We start from the raw sequence: 24,443 nt of genomic DNA, 5'->3' as shown, positions 1-24,443 counted from the left end.
GGGGGGACAAAAGTAAAAATAGTTAACAAAAGAGATATGAAAAACAAAAGAAAAATTAAGAAAAAAACGGGAATTTTTACGCAAAATCTGTTTTCTTTTAAAGTTCAAATCTTGACAAAATACGGAAAAATCACGAAAATTAGCAAACTTTTTTGAGTTGAGAATTGATGAAATTTTTCTTTTTCAATCTAAGATTTGAAAATGTAATACAAGATGATTCATAAGTTTGTCTAAATTTATCAAAAAAAATTGTCTACAAGAAAGTAAAATTAATTTTTATGAGCGTTTGGAATTCATATTTTACAACATTTGATATTCACTCGAGTGTCTAAGTACTTAAAATGTAAGTATCGAATATCTAGTATCTCGATAATCCAAATCCAAGTATCTAGTATCGTGATTTTTTAGTCAGGTCAGGGAAACATGCAGTTAGCAATGGGTGACAAAATTTAGTATTCAGTGTTAAACAGTATGTTTTAGTAGACGTAGCAAAATTGAAATTAGGCTATGTAAATAATATCTTAAATCAAAATTACTTATTGTACACATGTTGTATAGATAGTAATTAAATATTTTTAATAATGAAAAATAAAACGTACCTATTAATTATGTCAATATTTTATCTATTGAAAGTTGTCTGTGTTCTGAAAAATAAAATTTGAACAAATATAACTCGATATCTCTAATAAATACCAAAGATTAGAATACGGGAAGCTCTTAGATTTGCTAGGGGACACTGTAATACTCCATTTTATAGTAGGTTGCCTATATAAGCCCCTTAATTTTTCTTTTTTAGACACTGATAACTATTATAACTGATAAGTTATTAGTACAAAAGAACAAATACTTATCTTTTTTTTATTTTAAAATTATGTCCAATAGTCCATTAGCCTTAAGGTACTTAATATTATAGTGTTATTAGTGTTAAAATATAAAAATATATATATGGTTTATAATAAAACGTGCAATACATCATTACCATTTACCTGTATCAAGTGTATGGCTGTATGGATTATGGACACTGGATTACTAAAACAAGGTTTATTTCATAGAGTAATACTTGATGGTTAACTTATTGTTTTTACAATAATTTGATGCAGTTCTACAGAGTTATACGGGTCTTAAGTTGTAGACATTTTAATGATATCGATAGTTGTGAAAAAATAATTCTCACAAAATATTGATTATACTAACTAAAAAATATGTACTGTGAGATATGTGTGACATAAAGATTAATACAAAATATTATTAAAACAATATAAAAAAATGTAGGTACCTACTAAATATTTACAATAGTGTATACCATCATTACAAGTCATAATATTATGTACAATGTACAAATACAAAATAATAAAAGAAATAGAACTTAGGTATGAGAACATTATAAAATATGTATGAACAATATTTTTATATTTATGATATTATAATATGTTTAATTAATAATCAGGTGTATAATATAATACAATATAGGTAAAATATGGCGCCAAATTATTTGTATTAGTTAACGAGTACATAAAAGTGATAAGGAGAAAGGGGCTGAATAGGCAATCACATACATTTTGTAGCACTATGACGCCAACAGGTTTCTACAGAGCTTCTCGTAGGTTAGGTTAGGCTATATAACAAAATAAAAATTTTTCCCATATTATATTGTATTTTTCAATATTTTTCAGTATTCAAAACATATTAACTAACCAATTAGAAGAACGGCAACAAGACGAACAAAAACTAAGAACACTTTTAAATGATTTAGGTAAAATACGACAGGATATGATCAACACTAATTATTTGGACTTGTAAAAACTTATACTGTACAACAAATAATTGAATACTAATTATATTGTTTATAAAAAAAACATTGCTGAAGCTTATAAAAAAAAATTTTTTAATTATTTTTTTATTAATAATTTGGGTTGGTTTTAATTAAATTTGTTTGGTTTTTATATTTTTAATTTAAACTGTTATATTATTAAAAAGAATATGCATTTTTTAAAAACAAATATTGAACTGACAATCTTTATATAAATTAAAAAAAAACTATCTAGTTCAGTAATGTATTAGTCCTTGAAAAAAAGTAGGTAAAAGTTCATTCTTCATTAACTATTATACAACATAAATCAGCTGTTGTGTAATGTTTTCTATCACTATGCCCCCCCCCCCCCCACTCATTATTCAATCATCCAGAGCTGTTCAAAGTAAGTATAGAGACTGAAAAACTTTTATTTGTGGACTAAAGATTAATAAAAATTAGTATAATCTTCTTTAAATACACGGGACAAAAATTAAATTGATTTCTAGCTTCATCATTTTTCATTAGACTCTGAGCGATGCTATGAATGTATTTATTTTACAATGAATAAAACCAAACAATACAAAATTGTTTGGTTTTATTTGTGCCTGTGTATTTTATCAGCGATATTTATTCGAAAATAAACGACTAGAATCGAATATTTTGTTGATACATGCTTATATTATAATAATTATAAATTGTGTTGCACTGGTATCGTTAATTATAATATATTTATATATTATTATGTTTATAATATTGTATTGCTAAATTTTGATTAAGATGATAACAAATTACCTATTCAATGTTACTCAAATTGATGGTTTATTACCAATTTGCATGAATTAATACATTCAAATATTCAATTATTACAAGCATATAACTGAGGTAAACTGAGATAGTGGCTGAGAAGAACAACTGAAATGTTAAAAAGGTGGATAAGTTGTAATGATGATCAGCATAATGTCATTGCAATGGATATCGGATGTGTTATAACTTATAGGTATTTGAATTTAATGATAAATAATATTGTGTACAAAAAACGATTCAGACCAGTGTCGGCCTGGGATCTAAAGGGCCGGGAGAGGTAAATTATTCAAAGGGCCTCTCAAAAATTCCAAAACTCAAAAAAATATTTAAAAAAAAATGTATAGATATTTATTACATAATATGGATCGATATATATATAGTAATGTAATATCGATAAAACATCACAGTACGTATTTCAACATAATTATAGATTCTAAAATTATCATATAATTTTATTATTACCACGGACTAGATATTATGATTTTAGTATTATTAAAATAATAAAATGTATAATATTATATTATTATTATAAAATTATGTAATGGAACCAAAAGCATACCACTAGGCTATATAAGGTAGGTAAATTTTGGTAAATTTCATTTATTTCTTGAAAAATACGTGTCGGGGTCTCGGAGGTGATCGCCCCCTAGCTGCCTGGGCCAGGCCGACACTGATTCTGACCGGAGACGTTGTGTCAGCCGAGCGTACTTGCTTGTATAAATAATCAAATTTAATAGTTAAAATTAAAATTAATAAAAATCGAAAATATCTCATTGTTATAAATAGCATAACATTCCACTGAGCTTTTTATTTTTGATAGGGGTAGTAAAACTTGTTGGGAACTTTCTATTGAAATTTCTAAAGTTAGCTATGAACAGAAAAACAATTATGAATTTCTACCTGAAAAATAAATTACAAAATTTTAAAATTTTTCTCGTGACTATAAATAGCTCATAAAGATTAAAGAGTAAACATTTTTTGAAAATATTACCATACCTAAAAAATGGTCATTTAACTCATTTTAACATTTGTTGAAAATTTTAAGTGTCTATGGTTATTACTTATTACTTAAGTTATTAGTTTTTGTATTAGGTACAACAAAATATCACAAATTGATAGATAAAAAACTCGTTAATTTACTGATGAATATCATAGAAATGTTAAATTCAAGCGCTCATAAAAAGTTAATGTTACTTTCCGGGAAACTTTTTTTTTTTGTTTAAAGTAAGACCATTCAAGGGAGTCTTCTATCAAAATGTCTAATGTTAGCTATGAAAGGAATAACTTTTATGAATTGAAATTAACTGAAAAATAGTTTGAAAATGTTCGAAATGTTTATGAATTTTGTCAATTTTTAGTTTTTATCGAGAATAATAGAAAATCAATTTACAAAATTTCGAAAAATTTCAAAATATTTCGAAAATGTTACCATTTATATTAAATGATAATATAAATATTTGGTGAAAATTTCAAGTGTACAGTTATTGGATATTGAGTTACACCAAAAAAATTAAATCGAAATTTTCAAAAATGGGTTTTGTGTAATAATATTATCTCTTCTTTTAAAACTTTCTTAAATTACTTGGAATTTTTACCTCCCAGAAGAACCAACTAGATTTACTTTTCTATTCAAAAATATGCTAATCTTGAAAACCTGAGAATTTTTAGTACCAAAAATGTTGCTAACAGACAAAAAAAAAAGAAATTGTAAAACCAATACCACTCCGCTCAGGTCTCAGAATCTAAAAAATAAAAGAGTACCTACTTGGGTAAGCATGATATAATAAAACATTAAATATTTGATAAAGTATAACAAATAACCATTGTATACCTAAATATATTTGCCAGTTCTGAATTTTGTTTTGTTTATATACTGTAGGTGGTCAAATCTTATAGCTCAACTGACGAGAAACAAATATCCCATATGATATTCATTATGAGGACAACCGTATACACCACTCATATTAATTGAGAATATTATTCTTCTTGAATAATTTTAAAATTTGTTATTAATATCCTTTTTTTATGTTTCAAATTCAATTATTATAATTTATCCTGATTATAATTAAATATTATTATATTTTACTGAATTATATTATTAGCATAAACTATAAATTGTATGCACCTACTTTTTTCTTTATATTACTGTTTTTTTTTTTTTTTATATTGAATAATTTTATGATATAATAAACCTATTATAGGTACTTAGTGAACGTGGAATGAGTCTTAGATTTTTTTTTAAATATACTTACAAGTTACAACTGAACAAAATGTACAATACAATGCATTTGTAAAGTAATAGTTAGTATTTCTGTACAATCTGTTGTTTTTGTTTCAAATAATATATACTAATAATAATTAAACAATTTGAATCATGATATTGAATAAACTCACCAAAGTACCAACTACCTATATATTTTAAATAGTAGGTAAATAGGAAGTGGGAACCTGTTACCAATTTTCTTTTATTGATATATTTATACCTATTTATTTCACAAAATTTTTATAATTTATAAAAAATGGTGATATAAACATATTTTGGTGGGAAAGGGTACTTGACATGTTTCGGGAGACAAGGATCATTTGCGATTTATCTTTAAACTAAATTTTACTTAGAAATGTCTAATATAGAAATATTGCACGTAAAAACAATCAATGAATAATATTATCTACTTTTTCTGTAGAATTAACCTATTATAGTATCTATTATCTACCTAGTTATTAGGTAGGTAAGTAAATGTTAGGATACTGGATATTACATAGGTAACAATTTAAAAAAAAACTTTAATGATTATTAAATCCATTTATAATATTAAGTTAGACAATTATAGCATTTATAAACACATTTTGGTCATGATTTAAAAATTTCTAATTTCTATTATTTTGTTTTTTATAATAATACTGAAATATATCCTGGGCATTATGGTTAATCAAAGTTTACCACGCCACTACGCTAATGTGTCTATATGTTGAGCTAGAGAGGCTAAAGCATTTTTAATTTTAATCTCAACTTTGTAGTTAGGTACTATTTACCTATTAGTATTAAGTTATTATAAGCATCTTGTATCAATTAAAATTGTACCGATATAATAATATGTAAGACCCAAACACTGGAATTGGTAAAAATAAAAATATACCAAAATTGGTTTTTTTTTTTTACTTTGAGGTCGTTTAAATTTTCAAATAATCTAATCATCACTAGGGCTCGGATTTTGTAGCAAAATAAATCCTTAAAAAAGCATTTTAAGTAGCCAAAAAAAGCATTTATTTTTTTTTTTTTTTTGGGTTAACCCACGGCAACATAGGCCATTGGGTGTGGGGGAGGGCACTGTAGATTTTTATATTGGGTAGGTTGGTACACGTGTGTGTTGTGTTTTGGCAGAATTTCTAATGGGGCACCCGTAGGTTTCTGCCGTGCCCAGGGTGGGGGGATGGCGGCACTTGTTCTCCGAACACCGTGACTTGCACGGAGAAAAATGCCGCCCGGTGGTAGAGGATCGAACTCGGACCGGCTGTGCCGAATCCGTCGCGTTAGACCGCTCGGCCACCTTTTAGCAAGCGGCAATACAGCGGCCAGCTTTTTTCATATACGGCGCGGCATCCGAAACAAATAATAAAATGTCCTCATGATTAACATTATTTACGTATTATAATACGTAGGTATAATTCAGATAATTTTCCCTTTCCTTGAGTCGTAAATACAATTATAGATAATTGTAGATAAAACTATTTCGCCACAATAACGACAGTTATTTTATCAGTCATATATTTATTACTGGTTTTTTCACTGGTTTTATAATTTCTGGTAATACTAATATAGTCCAAGACGTATAATATACATAGAAATAAGCTAAGTTTTCAAGAAAAATATATAAAAATCAAGAAAAAATAACCAAATAGGGGAAAAGCAATAAAAAGCAGATTTTATGGAAAAAAGCAAAAAAAAGCAAAAAAAAGTTTACTTCATTAAAATCAGAACGATTCAAAACGTATTTATATACAAGAATTATCTTTCAATCACACTTCCCTCAAAAGAAGCATATTTTGCTACAAAATCCGAGCCCTAATCATCACCAATGTGAAAATATCTGAAAAGCATGAATTGAGGCATAGGCGAAATTGACTAAATTTGTTTAAGTTGTCCCCCCAAGCAATAGGCGGAGCTAGGTGGGGGCTAAGCCCCAAAGTTTTAGATTAGCCCTCCCAAATGTATACCGAAGTTACGTACCTACAGTTTCATAGTTTTATATCACTGTTCATAAATATATTAGGTACTTAAAGGACATTCATCACAACACTAATTTTTTATTTTAAGTTTAATATGTAATCAAAATATTGAGTCGAGATAAAAAGAGTTGATAATGCCACGTCCCACGAATAATGATTAACAGCGTTAACACTAAAGTAATTTATGGTTCATAGGTAACTTATTATTTTTTTCTATAAAAGCCACCAGTCGTATGTTATACAGTCTTAATTAGCGTCAACTCAGTTGTAAGTAAACAGTAAAGTGTCTTTTGGTTTGATTTTGTTTGATTTATTCAAGATTTACCAGTATGGCAGGTAAGTCAAAATAATTATTTAAACATTTTTGAACTTGATCAGTGGTAACATAGTATTAAAATTAAGTTTCAAATATCTTTAATGTTTAGTTTAATTATTAAGAGCTAATAAAAATAATTTATCATTGATGATTACATTTCTATATTTAAATTTATATAATATACATAAAAATAAATATGTTAACTTTTTCAGTTACAATTCAACGTTTTAGTGACAAAAAATAAAATTATTTGTAAATTTAAAACAAATGTTAAACTAGTATTTGCTTAATAATTTTTAATATAAAAATGTATGTACACAATTCATCAGATGAACATGGTGAAAGATTCAGGTCGAGATCTCGGTCACCTCATAGAATGGTCGATATTCTTCTTAGCAATGAAGGAGCTCCATCGAGGAGAGTACCAGGGCTCAGAGGTCACTTGGTATATGCCGATGATGTTGGATACACATATGTGCAAAATTATCAATCCACTAATCGACGGTAGGTATTGAATACTTATGAAAATATAATGCATTAATATTGAGTACACTGGTTGATAGACCTTAATATGATTAATATACCTTAAAAAAAAACCTTATAGACAGCTTCCATGTTTGCGTTACGAACGGGGATGCACTGCTACTGCATCAATGTCCGTGAAAATAGTCCGATTTTAATGTATCAACCACACAATCATCATGTGGGGCATAATATACAGATTGGGGCATTCTACGATGCAATGAGACGGCGTGCTTTAACAGAGGGGACACCTGCACGGACAATTCTAGAAGAAGAGGCGAGGAGGTAAACAAATTCACAAAATTATTTAAATACTTCATTTAGAGTTATGTCAAAATGTACTAATACCTGAATAACAATTTTTTAGATTTCCAAATGCAGCTATAGAGGTGTCTCGTGAGCAAGCACTACGGGCAATGCGCTATGTGCGACAAAGTGTGAATCCACCAACACCAGATAATCTCAGGTTATTATTGTGTCACCAACATGGCAAAGTCGTCTACATTATTCTGTAGACAATAATGCACCATTCTTCCATGGAAACTTGGAGTTCATAGTCAATGAAGAATTGATTTTCAGAGGATTGATGTTTTTAAATTTGGCATTTTTACTACGCATTGCTCCATACCTGCGTGAAGCAAGAGTCTTGGCAATTGATGGCACATTTAGTGTCATTCCGCGAGTTCCTGCTGATGCCGAGCAGTTGATCACAATCCACGCTGTCTTGGACAATGTGGTAAGAGATCTGTTAACATTAGATAATCAATTTACTCACATATTTGGTATATTTAAATTTTATTTTCTTCAATTTACATTTGTAATTTAAGTCAGTTCCTGTGGTATATGCTTTACTAAATCGCAGAACAGAAAACGTCTACATAGGACTATGGTAATATGTGCGAAATGCAATACAAATAGTGATTCCAGAATGCCAATTGATCGGGTGCTAGTTCCATTTTTGCCAGGTAATAATCAAATTGTGCATTAATGTTTTTATTATTGTATAGTATTTTTCTGGATTCTTTAATCTAGATATGAAACAATCACAAGATTGGCAACACGTATGGGCGTACTGAACTGTATTGTTCAGTTAGTGGACTATGTCAGACAATACCGGTTGACAACAGTACTTCCATACGGGTTTTCCGTTTACGGTGTAAACATACGTACTAATTTTGTGGAAAGTTTTCACAGCATGCCTAAGTCCACCATAGGCATACATCCCCCAGTCTGGTCTTTTTACGGTAATTGATTTTTAATAAAAATATATATTGACAATAGCTGGAATTTTGATTCGTTTTTATAATTTTTTGCAGATTGATTACGATCGGTTGAAAGTAGAGTACGGAGGGAAACGTTACAAACAGTCAATAGCCAGCAAGTAAGACAATTAACTATATATGGCTTACATTTTTGAAATTAATTTTAATTTTAATAAATCAAACTTTAAAGCTATGAAGATCTATTGTGTCTAGCAGAGACACAAATAACTGCATTTTGGCTGATGCTCTACGAAACAATGGCATATTTAAGAAGAGTATCTAATAGGCCCTTTAGCTAATAGTAGGTACCATATAAATTCAATTGGGTGTATAAACTAAATGACAATAAAATGAAATTATAGAAATCCTTTTCGAAGATTTCATTCCTGGACAGCTACCAATAGTTGGACTTCAGCCTCTGCCACCTGTATTGCCGCCATTCCACATTCGTGGAGCTGGTAGACCTAGGAGGGGTCGTGGTTGTCAACGGGTAGCAGCAGTTCCAGAAAATCATGGAATGGTCTGGCATCCAAATGTGCGCCAACAACCAGGTGGTGGTAACCTTGGATTAATTGAAGATCATCATCTTCTCGGTAATATACAACTATACATTTAAGTTAAAAATACATTATATACTCTAGTTACTATACTTTAAATATAAATATTATAGGGAATACAGACAATATTGAGGCGCCAATCCAGATTCAAGGTAAGCATATAGAAATAAATTATGATAAAAAATATATTGTCTTAACGAAATATGACTTTTTTGTTTGTATGATTAGAAAATAATGAAGACCGAAATGAGCCCTTTGATCTTCCAGAAAACGAAAGTATGCCTTAGAGTATTTCTATAAATACAATTTTGTAGTGTCACCCTTGGGTGGTTCTCCACCCAAGTACTAATGTTTTGTAATTTATTCATCTACACTCATATGCTTATTGTAACTGTATTACAGATTGTATATTATTCTAACAAATTTAAAAATAATAAATAAAATAAATAATTTATGAATAAATATTCACTTATTCTACAATTTAATTTGTATTAAAGTTGAACAGCCAGATATCGATAATACATTAGCGGAGGAAGAGGTCTATGAAATAGTTGAGCTTGGCATGGATGATGCTTTTGTTGACGGTAGATTGATTTTAAATGTTATAATACTGAAACATAAGCTTAATAACTTTCCATTTTGTTTCAGAACAAAATACTCAACCAGCTCACCAGGCAGTTGATTTAGATATCACTACATTCGAAGGCAATTTATTATTATTATTATAATAATTTTCATTTAAGAGGAAGTTACACTGACATTTGTTATCTCCGTCTTAGAAGTGCGTAACATACCTAATTTTACTCTCAGAAAATCATGTTTAGCTCCACTAGTTTAAAAATTAGAGTGAATTTACCTCAAAAAATGTAAAGGTAAGATTATTTTGTAGAGTATCTCATAGGCTTTTTATTATATTTTAATTTTATAGCGAGTTATAAAAATGTATTTTTTATAATATTAATATTTATTTTTAATTTTAAAATTGTAAATTTTATGTTACATATTGAAATACTCATAACTTGCTTTAAAGTTAAAATATAATACAAAGCCTACGAGATGCCATATAATAAACTTAGCCTTAAATTTTAGAAGAGGGCAATTTAATCTAAATTTAAAACTAACGGAGCTAAATGTGTTTTACCTAGCTTACAATTTGCTATGATACACAATTGTAAGGCGGAGACAACAAATGTCCTTGTAACGTCCTCTTGAACAGAATTGAAAAATAAAAACTCACTTATACTTTTTATTCTAAAGGTGGCCCTTTAGACAGATGTTTTATTTGCCTTGAAAGTTGGAGCCAAGTAAATTCGGCCAACATTTTGGTGCTTTGCGGTCACGGATGGTGCTGTGATGAGTATGCGATTCGATTAGATAAATGCGGAGTTTGCAAAGTAGAATTTCCCACAACACAGCCTATCCATATAATGCATGTTAACCTAGGAGATGGTAAATATTAATAATGTGATACAGTAAATTGAAGATTTTTTCTTTTATAATTAAAATATACAAATTTTATTAAAAGGTAAATGGATGCCAAATACTTTATTACTCGATCCAACTGGAAGTCAGTGCCTTGGATGTATGCGCCATTTACAATATGTACCAGACCAGGCGCAATACATACTGTTGGACTGTGGCCATGGATGGTATTGCGTGAGCTGCATCTCAACACCTCCTGCCACATGTGACGTCTGTGGTGATATGGTCGAAGGTAGCTTAAGAATATTTTTAAATTGAAAATGATAATGTGTACAAAAGAAGGGTGTCCAAATCGTTGGTACCATTATAGCTGTTTAGGAATAAAACGTAAGCATTCAACAAAAACTTGGAAATGTGCACTGTGTCAGTAAACATTATTATTATTATTATTATATCATTATTTTTTGTAAGTATAAGTCACATTATTTTGTCATAACTAATTATTTAAATATAAAATAAGTTAGTTCTAATTTTTATGTCTAATTATGAAATTACACAATATATTATAATATTACTGTTTATGCCTTTATTTCAAGTTAAAGGTACAACTGAATTGCACATATTTGTCAAAATACAACAAACGTTTACAATAGAATCCAAAAGACATGTTCTATCATCTTGGTTTTTCAGGGTAGTTATTTGAACAGGACCATTGAGAATTTTAAATTTAGAACGAGCGAAACCAATTACTCGTTCTACATGTATACGTACAGAAGCAATTTTTCTGGTTTCTTCTATTGTACAAGGATGTAATTGAGGTAGACCCTTTGTAAACCCTGGAGTTTTCAAAGTTGCACAGTGAAATCCTACACTTTCACTTATTGTAAATTCTCGATCAGCTAATACAACATCACCTGGAAGTAATTTATTTAACAAGTTACTATTTTCAGTTATATATTTATCACTGGTTCGTCCACCCCAACCTTCAGATATAAAAGAAATACTTCCTTGAGGTGTTATTGCAATTAAATACTTAACAGTGTTTTTATTTTTATATGAAGACCAGGACTGTGCCCTAGCTTTTAGGTTAGATGGTTTCTCTATTGTAATTTCAAAACAGTCTAAAATTACAGCAACAAAATTCCCAAACACATTGAAAAATGATTGGGGCATAGTACTTCTTAAAGCTTCCCTATTTGGCCAATAGATTAGTCTTTTAAACATGTGCTCTAATAGTATGATGACTTTTCGGAATATCATAGATGCAGTTGCACATGTAATATTGAACCTAAAACCCAGGCCTTTAAAAGGCAAATTTAATCTCAGTTTCATTAAACATAATAATAATTTCTGAAACTCGGTTAGTCTCTGATTTGATGCTGTTAGCCCTGGTTTAATTGACTCTAAATTAATTTAAATACATCCATTGTTAACCCAGCATAATAAGTAAACATTGTGGGCCTATCTAAAAAAGAGTTCTCTGAAAAATTAAAAAAATTTACATCCCTTTGTAATTGGTCACACTTATCTTTCAAAAGTTCTAATTCCGAATCATTATCCATCGTGAGTTCAGTATTGCATGAAATTCCTGTTTCATCATTAATATCTTCATTATGCCGATCATTGAGGTTGTTATTCGGTGATTCTTCGAATAATTTTGTTGGCCTTAATAATGTTCTTTTTTCGGCCCGTTTATACCTCTGTAGATTTGGTGTTGTAGCTTTACCTAGTGAAAAATCATTTTAATAAGTAAAATATTTTATAGTTAATAGTTATTAAAATTATATACCACACAACAGTATTTTTAAAGAACATTTGCTAAAATAAGAATATTTTATACATTTATTATGTTCATATATATAATATAATATTGAATTTAAATGGTACCTAATTAATATTTTATTTTAATTTTATAATCTGAATGTTAGCAATGCTAGGCACATAATAAAAGTTTTTAATAAAAATCATTTCATATCAATTATAAATTACCTACAATTGTATATAACTCAGTGCTTTAACACCTACTAATACTTTGGGTTGCCTTCTAATTCTAAAATTGTTTTAATAATAATTAATGCTCATACCATTTTGGTGCAAGGGACATTGAATTGATATATATCATTAGTGGTCATAATACATATAAAATACCTACCTCTGTTTTTAATGTATCCCATTTTTAAGGTAGGAGTCCAATCAGAGTTTTTTGTATCGCCATAGTGAGCTGGTTTACCTACACAACACAATACATTTATTTATTGTTATTACATATTATTATTATTATCTTTTTCATAAATGAATATCACAAACCCATTTTAAAATTAAGTGAACAAATTCGCACAATCTAGTTGTTTATCTGTTACATCAGACCGATGTAGAGCATTAACCCCACGACTTGCGTTGCGCCAACAAAAGTGCATTAATATCAGATGCAGCATTTTTCCAAACTTTGGGAAAACGATAAAACGAAAGGTTTTTATTGGTCGTCTTGTTACAACACTCAAACACTGCACACAACGTAGGCATTTTTAAAATTTAAATAAATTTAATCAAAACGTAACGGAATACTGTCTGTAGGTAAATGTCGAATTCTGGACCACCAAATAATGATAAGGCCTAATTGATAACAGTACACTAAACTAATCAATACCGTTATGGTTTATGCAAGGTGTATTGATAGGTTAGGTATCAATACACCTTGGGTTTATGTTTGAAGTAATTGATATCGGAGCAGTGTATAATAGTCGACAATAACAATTTTTTTCGGAGTAATACAATGTCGTATTAGTATAATCATTGATTATTAGTATTAGTATTTATTATTAGTATTTATAATCAATGGTATAATATAGTCGTAGCATTGGTGTTATCCCACCTACAACTCTACTACAATAATATAGAAACCCAATTCATCATCAGATGTCGTTAGTACTGATTAAAGGAGTAATGTAACATTGTCGTGACGTGTACGAGATTAAAATCAATAATGGCGGTCCCTTGAGTTGGCTTTGTGCAACACTACGACGGCTGACGAGACGCCACTGGCCGGTTACTCAGTGACGCACCGACGCGAGTTCGAGTCTTTTTTGTTTGGCATTCGCACACCAGCTGGTTTATCCGTTGCCGAATATTGTTCGCCTCGTTTGTCACTCATTGACGCCGCCATTAAACCACCGTTCGTGTAGTCCGCTTTGGTTGAATAATAATAAATAGCCATTGCCCGACTGCTGGTAAATCGGTAAAGCTAAAGGGAGTGCACGTCGTCGCTTCGTTTACAACGCACAAATTGTCTGTCTACTACCAACGTAAGTTGTCATTCTTGAATGCTTCGGATATTTACCATTCCCAAATAATAATTTATTGTTAATCGTTAGTTTTTTTTTTTTTATTCACCTCGGCTTGATTCATAATGTTGGACGTTATAATAATTGTTCAGTCTATTGTTTAATAATAACAAAATTAACTATTATAAACATTATTTTCATCCGATGGTATAAAGGTATCTACAGTATATTAGTATTGGACTCGGAGTATACCTATTGGCGTTTATATTATATTATTGATAGGTAGGTATACTTGATATTGTGGCGTACACCCACTTACAAGATAGGATGATGGGTTAGGTTAGATTAGGTGTCAAATGTATGTTCAGGTAAATAATAAACGAAATCTACATTTTGACTTAAGTTCTATATAAAAAAAAATATAATAGAATAGAATACATTAATTTTGTAAAACAACATTCTGGTTTATCGGTCATAATAATATAGAATGAAATAATTATTAAAATGAAGGAAAATGTTATGCATACGATCTGGCTGGAGAGCTTCTTATAGATAATATTAAATATACTATAAGTATCTAAGAGTTTTTAATACATTGTTATACATTATAAATTTGTACATAAACAAAATTCATAATAAAATAGATTGAAACACGACCAATAGTAGATACGCCTATGTATAATAATAATAATTTAACAATTTAAAAGAGTACTTAGGTACTTTTTCATTGTACCAATAGTTAGAACTCTTACAATAGACTTTTTTGTACCCTCACTTTTAAGTCCTGCCATACTATTATTATTTTATTGTATACCTATGCAGCAATATTTAGGTAACACCAAATCTAAAATAAGTTAAATATAATAAACAAATTTCAATTTATTCAAACTGTTATTTTAGTAGTCTGATGACGAAATTCAAATAAATGAAATAATAATATAAGTATATCTATGTTATTCATCAACAATTATTAATCTAAGCAATTTATAAATAACTTAATTATGTAATCAGAGGCAGTTAATGTACTCGTTTGCGATTTTTTCTAGTTCATATCATAGTTCATAAAAATTCTAAAGTAAAAATATTTGTTTAAATACGTATTAGTAAGTATAATAATAAGATCAACGCAATGCCCAAAATTGCATTATCCATAACTTACTTAGGTAGGAACTAATGAAATTCATTATTTTCCTTCAAGTAATTTTCTCATTCAATTAAATGTATTAAGATAAGAAAATTACGAAATTTAGTTGAAACTTGTACCCATATATGGTAGGGGGCCCAGGTCTTATAATATTTAAAAGGGCCTATCGGGATGTTCCCGATATCTTGTTGGAACAGTACATGCCTTTGGGTGGTTGAAAACTCAAATGTAAACTAGATCCACAAATGTTGCTAACCGAACTTGAACTTTTTAATGATTATTTGTTTAATAATATTTCTAATATTCCATTAGTTGTAGAAGGTTATAGATGTAACTTTGTATTCTCTAAGTCCCGAAATAATCTAAGTCCAAAAAAGTTATTCTAAAAAAAGTCTAGCGTCGAGATGCTCGTACTGACCATGTGAAATCACGCCTGAAGATGGGCCTATTCTGGTCTTTAGTCTTTACTATATAATGTGAATGGTGAAACTTCTACTCAACTTGTTCCTTGTGACTCGTGACACCGTTCCCACATTTCTTGTAGTCAATCCCCAAATTAGTTAGTCTTAGCTATATTCATAGTATCTGTGTGAGTGAGTGCTCATGGGTCTGCAGATGTGCTTGTGGCTGTCCAATCTTATGATCGATCAGGGGTTTCACTAACTGCATAGTTTTTTCATAGCTATATTGCTAAGATTCTATTGGACCCACAGACTTTCCACAATATACTTTTTATTACCATCTCATAATTCTGTGCGTTGGGCCTTCTGCCCCATGTAGCCTGTGCTAATTGTTGCAAACATTAAATAATAGTTATTGCTTTCCCAGTGTCTCGTCGCAACGCTGGGATCATCCCAACAATATTGTGTGTGAAGTAATATAGTATATTATAGTTATATAAAGGGGCAGAGTAGGGTGCGCAGCAATATTTTATGTACTAGGTATGTACCTATAAGTAGGTAAGTCTTATTTTTCTAGTTATTTATCTTAAATTATCATCTCAATTACCGTCAATTACCTATACAAAAATATGTAATGATCAAATGTAAAGCTACAGTATGTAGGTACCTAATCATTTTATATGAATTCACACATAAAAAATAAAACATTAATAAGGTATTTGCTTATTGAGGTATATAGCTAAATAGCCCAAAGTCTAATCATACAAGATGTAGTGTTTACCAATAATTTACAATATTATTTAGGTACCTACATATTAGCCTAATTTCTTTAAACTATAAAAATAAAGACTTAGGTTCCTATGGTAAAACAAAAAAACTCATGTCCTTATTTTCAAGCTGCATTATAAAACGTATAGCATTGTATAATTTTAAATTACAAATAAACATTAGGTATAAATTGAACTTTTTAAATGATTATTTGTTTAATAATATTTCTAATATTCCATTAGTTATAAAAGGTTATAGATGTAACTTTGAAAAATAACACTACCAAAATGAAAATTTTTTTCTAGATACTATGAATCTTTGAATTTTTTGTGATGAAAAATTGAAAGGTTAATGTACAGATCTCTAGTAACATTATACCACATACTAATGTACTATACCTAGAAAAGATATGTGAGATTCTGGGAGAAGAATGTGTGATTATTGTTAACTCAACTGATCACATGAGCATGAAGTGTACATCAAATTTAATACGTATCGATAAGTTGGAATAGGAAGTGCATCTTATTAAAAATAAAATATCTTCTTTAAAAGGCATGTGATTATTGCATTTAATTTCGGTACAACAAAAGAATAAAATAAAATATAGATGCTTTTGTTCTTCATTGTATGACAGACGATTACTTTTTCGTAAACACATTAGTAATAAACATATGAAAAGCTAACTACATTAATTTTTATGTAGTGTAAGTGAAAATTTGATGACTACAAAGTTATGTATCTTTACTAATTCGTTTTCTTTTTAGGAACAATTCAAAACTTCACATAACAACCTCCTTAAAAAATAAGAAAATGGAGTTTCCCATGCACATGGACGATAATCAACTGGAAAACGATAAAGTTACTTTAGATGTGTGTATAATGTTGAATTATAATGTCCCAGCTCAAAAATCTGCAGATACTGAACAAGTGGAAGAAACTGATAACTCCTCGAAAGCAAATACTGCAGCTTTTAATATATTAAGTCCGGTAAGCATAATAAAAAATGTATTTTTGATATTGATTTAATATGCAATCGATGGATAGTTTTGTTGCACTTTTTTTTTTATCACATTCCGCTATAATCACAAATAAGCTTACATTTCTATGTAACTATACTGTAACTACATAAAATAGAAAAAAGAAAGCTAAACTAAAGAGGATATTATAATAAACATAATAATATTATGTTCATACTTCGTTTCACCACACACAATTTACATTATATCTTGTAAAAATGAATTATACGTTATTGTAATAACAGGATCAAAGACAGGTTATATTAGCTGCAACGGAAATGGTAGCAATATTATTTTTATTTTTATTAAATAAAATAACATATTTAAATTAAAATGATTTATCTATCTCCTTTAAGCAAGCTTGTGATGGAAGTATAGATTAATTATTGTTCTTTTACAGTGTAAATATACATTAATCACAGATTAAGATATACCTTCATTTTTGCTGTTAATGTATAAAATATAAATTAGTTTCTATAACTAGAGATTGTTGAGCATTATAATTCTTTATTAAATATCCTTTTATAAATTACAAACCTTGTTAATAAATAATATTGAATTTAATTTAGGTACCACAAAATGAGGGAAAACAATTTAGCTGCTTAGTATGTTCTTCACTATATGACTGCCAATTACTTTGTCGTAAACACATTCGAGAAAAACATATGAAGAATGTAACTACTATAGTTTTAAGAAGGGTAAGTGAAAAATTTGAAGTTTACAAAGTTATATATCTTTATTAATCCATCTTTTTTTTAGGAAAGAACAGAAGAATATTCTTGTCCAGATACTGCCAACAACTCAAAACTTCACATAACGAGCCCTCAAAAATATAAGAAAGTTGAGTCTCCTATGTACATAGACAATAATCAACTGGGTAACGAAAAAAGAAATGAAGTTGCGGATATGATGATGAATTACAATGTCCCTGCTCAAAAATCAGCAGATACTGAACAAGTGGAAGAAACTGATAACTCCTCAAAAGCAAATACTGCAGCTTTTAATATATTTAGTCCGGTAAGCATAATAAAAAATGTGGTTTTGATATTGATTTAATATGCAATCGATGGATATTTTTGTTGCACGTGTATATTTTTATTTTATTTTATTTTATCACATTCTACGTTAGACACAAATAAGCTTACATTAATATGTAACTTTACTGTATCTATATAAAAAAGAAAAAATAAACCTAAACTAAAGAGTATATTATAATAAACATAGTAATATTATGTTCATACTTCGTTTCACCTCACACAATTTACATTATATCTTGTAATATTGAATCATATATTACTGCAATAACAGTATCAAAGACAAGTTATATTAGCTGCAAATTAAATGGTAGTAATATTATTTTTTATTTTTATTAAACCCAATAACATAGTTAAATACATATAACATATTTAAATTTAAATGATTTATCTATCTCCTTTTAGCGAGCTTGTGAATGGAAGTATAGATTAATTATTGTTCTTTTACAGTATAAATATCTATTAATCACAAATTAAGACATACCTCCATTTTTGCTGTTTATGTATAAAATATAAATTAGTTTCTATAACTAGAGATTGTTGATCATTACAATTTTTTATTAAATATCCTTTTATAAATTACAAACCTTGTTAATAAATAATATTGAATTTAATTTAGGTACCACAAAAGGGGGGAAAACAATATCTTTGCTTAGTATGTTCTTCATCGTATGACTGCCGATTACTTTGTCGGGAACACATTAGAGAAAAACATGTCAAGAATCTAACTGCAATAATTTTAAGAAGGGTAAGTGAAAAACTTGAAGACTACAAAGTTATATATCTTTATTATTCCATTTTATTTTTAGGAAAAAACAAAAAAATATTCTTGCCCAGATACTGCCGACAACTTAAATCTTCATGTAACGACTCCCCAAAAAAATAAGAATGTGGAGTCTCCTATGCACATAGACGATAATCAACTGGATAATAAAAAAGATACCGTAGATGCCGGTATGATGTTGAATTACAATGTCCCTGCTCACAATTCTGCAGATACTGAACAAGTGGAAGAAACTGATAACTCCTCAAATGCAAATAGTGCAGTTTTTAATACATTAAGTCGGGTAAGCATAATAAAAAAGTGTTTTTGATATTGATTTAATATGCAATCGATAGATATTTTTGTTGCACTTTTTTTTTATATCACATTCCGCTATAATCACAAATAAGCTTACATTATCACGTAACTATACTGTAACAACATAAAAAAGAAAATAGAAAGCTAAAATAAAGAGTATATTATAATAAACATTATAATATTATGTTCATACTTCGTTTCACCACACTCACTTTTAAAATTGAATTATATGTTATTGCAATAACAGTATCAAAGACAGGTTTTCTTAGCTACAAATGAAATGGTAGCAATATTATTTTTTTTTTATTAAATCATATACATTTTTTAATTTAAATGATTTATCTATTTCCTTTATAAAGCTTGTGTATGGAAGTATAGATTATTTATTGTTTTTTAACAGTATAAATATATATTAATCACAGATTAAGGCATATCTTAATTTGTGCTGTTAATGTATAAAATATAAATTAGTTTCTATTATTAGAGAATGTTGAGCATTAAATATCCTTTTATAAATTACAAACCTTGTTAATTAATAATATTGAATTTAATTTAGGTACTACAAATGAAGAAACATGGCATTAAGAGCCTAGTAGTTTCTGACAACGGATCAGTCATATTAATAAATCTTAAAGAACTTGAGGAAGAAAATAAGAAGCTAACACCATAAATTTCAACGAGGGTGAGTGAAAAATTGAATGATGCGACAAACTTTTATATCGTTTTTGTCCATTTTATTTTTAGGAAAGAGAAATAATATATTCTTGTCTGTATACTGCCAACATCTCAAGACTTCCCAAAAAAAATGTTTAATTTATATAATTTATTTAGTAATAGAAATAACTCCCCTATTTATTTTTATGAAAGTTGTATTAAAATTTAAAAAGGTTTCTTAGTAGATTAAGTGATGGTGAATTTGTAAGAATCAATAATAACTGTTTAATTTTATTTTGTTAACTCTCATTTATATATATAATATATATATTTTATTCTAAATGATTAAGTTTATATTAAAGACTAATATTTAATCGATGATTATGATTAAAATTATTCTTATTATTTGTATGACAAGTTTACGGCCTGTAAGTTTAATTTTATCTTAACCGATATGTATGGTAACTTTAAATCAAATTTACATACACAATCTCGCACGCACCTTTATTATTAGCGGTCGATCATATAATATTATGTCAAAATATCATATCTTAATTGATATTTGCTTATAATCGCATGTTATAATTTATGTTTGGGTTCATTGGCCAGTCAAGCGATATACGTCGATGCATTGAGCGATATTTTCCGTTAAATTATTATAGTAGGCACGAATCGCCGTTATTGTTTTTTTTATATTCTTGTAATAATTGTTCTTAATAGGCGCAAATCGCCACTATTGTTTTTATTATCATTGTAATTGTGGCACACGAAGATCATCGTGTGTTACCGTGATCACTATATTCCAGCTCTAATAATAGCATTCCTTGTATTTCGTCGCCGTTATACGTCATAATATTGTCATACCTTTGAATTTCAATCGCAAGGCGTTGTAGAGTATTTTTATTATTGTGAAACATTTTATAGGCTTTAGGAATTGCTGCTAGCCAGTATGCGCTCCACAATTTATACTGTGAATTGATTTATTTATTATTATAATAGATTTATTTATATTTTATTAATTGTGTCAGACGACAAACCATTATTACTTTTATCTGTTAGGCCAAAGGGGCCACATATTTTATACTGTGTATTATTTAAAAAATTATTATATTATAGCAACTTAATACCAAAAATTTGTGTTAATATTTTATTCAAATGTAAAGGCATACACACACCACCACATACTAGCACTTAGTGGTTTTGCTTGGCGAACCCGTTGATGGTGTTAAATTTGAATTCAATGATATAATATCATTGTATAAGAAATAAAAATTCTGAGTGAAGACAGTCAGTCAGCCAACGATATTACTAAGTATATTAGATGATATTGTGTATAAAGTAATTTATATATAAACTATTTACATGAAACCTTGTATTAAATTTTCTACTATTAGCTATTACATAGTATAAATAGTAAAATATTACAGAGCCTAAAATTAAGATATTTTGCTACTGCACATACCTAATTTCACACAATATACTTTTAAATAATGAACATAGACCTAGTACTTAGTAGTGCGCATGCCACATATATTACTTCATTGCGTATAATTATTGTTTTTGCTATTCATTAATAATTAGTTATAATACAATCTAAGACAATCTTCTATAAAATTCCTTGATACCTATAGTCTATAGCAGCGGTTCTTAACCTGTGGTCCTCGGCCCCCTGGGGGTCCGCGATACTCATGTCGGGGGTCCGAGGCAGCCTTAACACATAACATACGTCTATAAGTGACATGAATGCATTATTACAATATTGTTGGATTATTTTTATTTATTTTTTCATATATATATAATAATATGTAGATTCTACACCAAATAATTGTATTGTTAATATTTATTAAGTAAAATCAGTTTTTCTTGTTCATACCAAATGTATATGCGTACAGCACTATAGTCTCGAAGTCTTATAATATTTACTGCCACTAAGTGCAGCTGATAGATCGTAGTCAACTATAGTAAGTTGTATACATATTACATTTTTATAAAAAATTACATGTAATAAAATAATTATAAATGTGTATGTTTTGCTATGTCTACTTATGTAATTTGTTATATAAAATAATGATTATAATTTTGGTTATGATAACATGAGATGTTTTGTAAAAAAAAAGGTATTTGAAAAAAAATTTGGTAAGGGGGTCCGCGATCTACAAAAGGTTAAGAACCGCTGGTCTATAGGTATGCCCAGGGCTGGGCAGTATTTAAGATACGTATCTTAGATACAATTGTATCTTGTATCAAGATACATAATTTGAATGTATCTTGTATCGGGTATTTAAATACTTTATTGACTTTTTATGATTAAGATACTAGATACCTACATTCAAAAAATATTTTTCATATTAAAAAAAAATAAAACAGAATTATCTCAGGAGCAATAAATTCCACATCAAATTTTCGACTACATATGAAAGTAAGTACCCAAGTGAACCCGATATGAACGTGGAGAATTAGTTTTCAACTTTTATAAAACGTGTATTCTTAAATTATATGATAACTTAAAAACTTGGTGTTGTCCGGAATCACCTCACATGTCCGAAGTCTCCCCCCATTTTACTGTACCTACTTGGGAAAATGGTTAATCGTCGACGATACAGATATAATAATATAATATAATATATCTGTGTTCGACGACGACAGATGGCGCCGCAGGGTCTAAAATCGTGTGTAGTACGAAATACTAAGTGTGGAACACGAAATTAAAAAGTGTTTAATGGCCTGTAATAACTAGTGACTTTTTTTTACAGTTTTTCATCATCAATTAAAAAATTATTTGATGTTACATTGAAAAATATATACACAAGAATTTTATAAATTATAATTAGAAGTCTTTTTTACAAGATTTACTTAGGTACAGATAAAATATTTAAAATATTACAAAATAAAAATAAAAATATTTCGTTTGACCGGTACGTTAAATAATACAAATAATAGTTAATTAATGTAGGTAATTTGGTGTTGTTGACACTGTATCATTCGTCTTTTCTATTCTTGAAAAGTAATTTTGTAATTTTTTGTAGTAAGTATATACGCATGATGGTGTTAAGTGTAATACTAATTTCATATATGATGTTTTGTATTTAATAAAGAATAAATAATTAGCTCTAATAAATAGTGCTTTCTAATTTAATAAATAATAAAGTAATAAACACAAAAGGCCTTAAGGTGGTTTCACACGAAGCGAATGTTCGCTCGGCGAACGTGATTTTAAATCGCAGCGGTTTTTAATCGCTCATTTTATTTTGGTTTCACACTAGCGATTAATCGCTAGATGCGAATGGCCTGCGAACATTATTTCCCGCCAATTTTCGAATCAAACAATTGAGCTCTTATTTTACAAATGAGTCGTTCAGACATCGTGGTTGCGTGTAGTGTTCATTTGCAGTCGTTCTGTACGTATTTTTACAAAATATATTATTTTATCAGTTTGGTCATTACATTTTTTTACAAAAATGGAAACATTTAACACTATTGAACGCGTTAGTATAATTTATGCATTACATAAAAGAAGTCAATTACAAAAGAAAAAAATTAACAGAAAAAGAGTGCATTGGGTACACCCATTAAATATGAAAAGAATTGAAGAAGGACAATTTCAAGTCACATTTTTGACACTTCGGCAATATCCTAAAGAATTTTTTAAGTACTTTCGTATGTCAATAACGTCATTTGATACACTAGTAAGTTAATAAAAATAATAATATTAAGTCATTCTATACAATATTTTATAAATAGTAACTAAATTACTAAACTCAATGGATTTAGTTTTTTTTAATTTAGTTCAATGTATTTTACAATCTAGATTTTGCTGGTTGGAAAATATATACAAAAACAAAATACAAATATGCGTATTTCTATAACTCCTGAAGAAAGGTTAACGGTGACGATAAGGTAAAATAATATATTTATAATAATTGTATACTGATTCGTAACTCATAAGTAGGGTTCTGTAAAATAGGCCTAATAAAAGTTTACACATACTAGTGACTTGAAATTAGTCACTTTATTTTTTGTTTCTATGTACACGATAAGTAGTCGAAATAACTCTTCGATTTTCCATTTCAGTATCTTATTCGATGGGAAAGTGAATCCAATTTTTAACATAATATTCGATATTGATTTTATAATGATGTCCTTTTTTCTCGGTGTGAAAGTG

General features: G+C 28.7%; 3 protein-coding genes and 2 pseudogenes across 3 annotated transcripts; 3 read left to right on the top strand and 2 right to left on the bottom strand.

The window, feature by feature from the left end:
• The first annotated feature begins 7,152 nt into the window (after positions 1-7,152).
• On the top strand, positions 7,153-11,220 carry LOC132934045 (uncharacterized; annotated as a pseudogene).
• A 171-nt stretch (positions 11,221-11,391) lies between these two features.
• On the bottom strand, positions 11,392-12,367 carry LOC132935026 (uncharacterized). The gene has a single exon (XM_061001462.1). The coding sequence runs from the start codon at positions 12,232-12,234 to the stop codon at positions 11,494-11,496; it is 741 nt and encodes a 246-aa protein (XP_060857445.1). The 5' UTR covers positions 12,235-12,367; the 3' UTR covers positions 11,392-11,493.
• On the bottom strand, positions 12,306-13,493 carry LOC132935028 (52 kDa repressor of the inhibitor of the protein kinase-like; annotated as a pseudogene).
• Positions 13,494-13,841: 348 nt separating this feature from the next.
• Positions 13,842-20,525, top strand: LOC132934958 (uncharacterized). The gene is made up of 8 exons (XM_061001400.1): positions 13,842-14,205; positions 17,261-17,483; positions 18,082-18,210; positions 18,272-18,529; positions 19,166-19,294; positions 19,356-19,613; positions 20,184-20,309; positions 20,372-20,525. Exons 2-7 carry the CDS (start codon positions 17,307-17,309, stop codon positions 20,295-20,297), a joined length of 1,065 nt encoding a protein of 354 aa, XP_060857383.1. The 5' UTR covers positions 13,842-14,205; positions 17,261-17,306; the 3' UTR covers positions 20,298-20,309; positions 20,372-20,525.
• Positions 20,526-23,739: 3,214 nt separating this feature from the next.
• Positions 23,740-24,182, top strand: LOC132934962 (uncharacterized). The gene is made up of 2 exons (XM_061001404.1): positions 23,740-23,967; positions 24,090-24,182. Exons 1-2 carry the CDS (start codon positions 23,740-23,742, stop codon positions 24,180-24,182), a joined length of 321 nt encoding a protein of 106 aa, XP_060857387.1.
• The last annotated feature ends 261 nt before the right edge of the window (positions 24,183-24,443 follow it).

Source organism: Metopolophium dirhodum, chromosome 1, assembly GCF_019925205.1.
Source record: "Metopolophium dirhodum isolate CAU chromosome 1, ASM1992520v1, whole genome shotgun sequence".
Lineage (NCBI taxonomy): Eukaryota > Metazoa > Arthropoda > Insecta > Hemiptera > Aphididae > Metopolophium > Metopolophium dirhodum.
Note: the sequence above shows the minus strand (reverse complement) of the source record. Positions and strands in the feature narration are given on the sequence as shown.

Bases quoted from the DNA above. Each gene is read 5' to 3' on its own strand.
- LOC132934958 (XM_061001400.1), top strand. From the start codon at position 17,307: ATGGAGTTTCCCATGCACATGGACGATAATCAACTGGAAAACGATAAA. The intron at 18,530-19,165 runs GTAAGCATAATA...AATTTAATTTAG, and splicing joins CTTTTAATATATTTAGTCCG to GTACCACAAAAGGGGGGAAA. The intron at 19,614-20,183 runs GTAAGCATAATA...AATTTAATTTAG, and splicing joins TTTTTAATACATTAAGTCGG to GTACTACAAATGAAGAAACA.
- LOC132935026 (XM_061001462.1), bottom strand. From the start codon at position 12,234: ATGAAACTGAGATTAAATTTGCCTTTTAAAGGCCTGGGTTTTAGGTTC.
- LOC132934962 (XM_061001404.1), top strand. From the start codon at position 23,740: ATGGAAACATTTAACACTATTGAACGCGTTAGTATAATTTATGCATTA. The intron at 23,968-24,089 runs GTAAGTTAATAA...TTTACAATCTAG, and splicing joins TAACGTCATTTGATACACTA to ATTTTGCTGGTTGGAAAATA.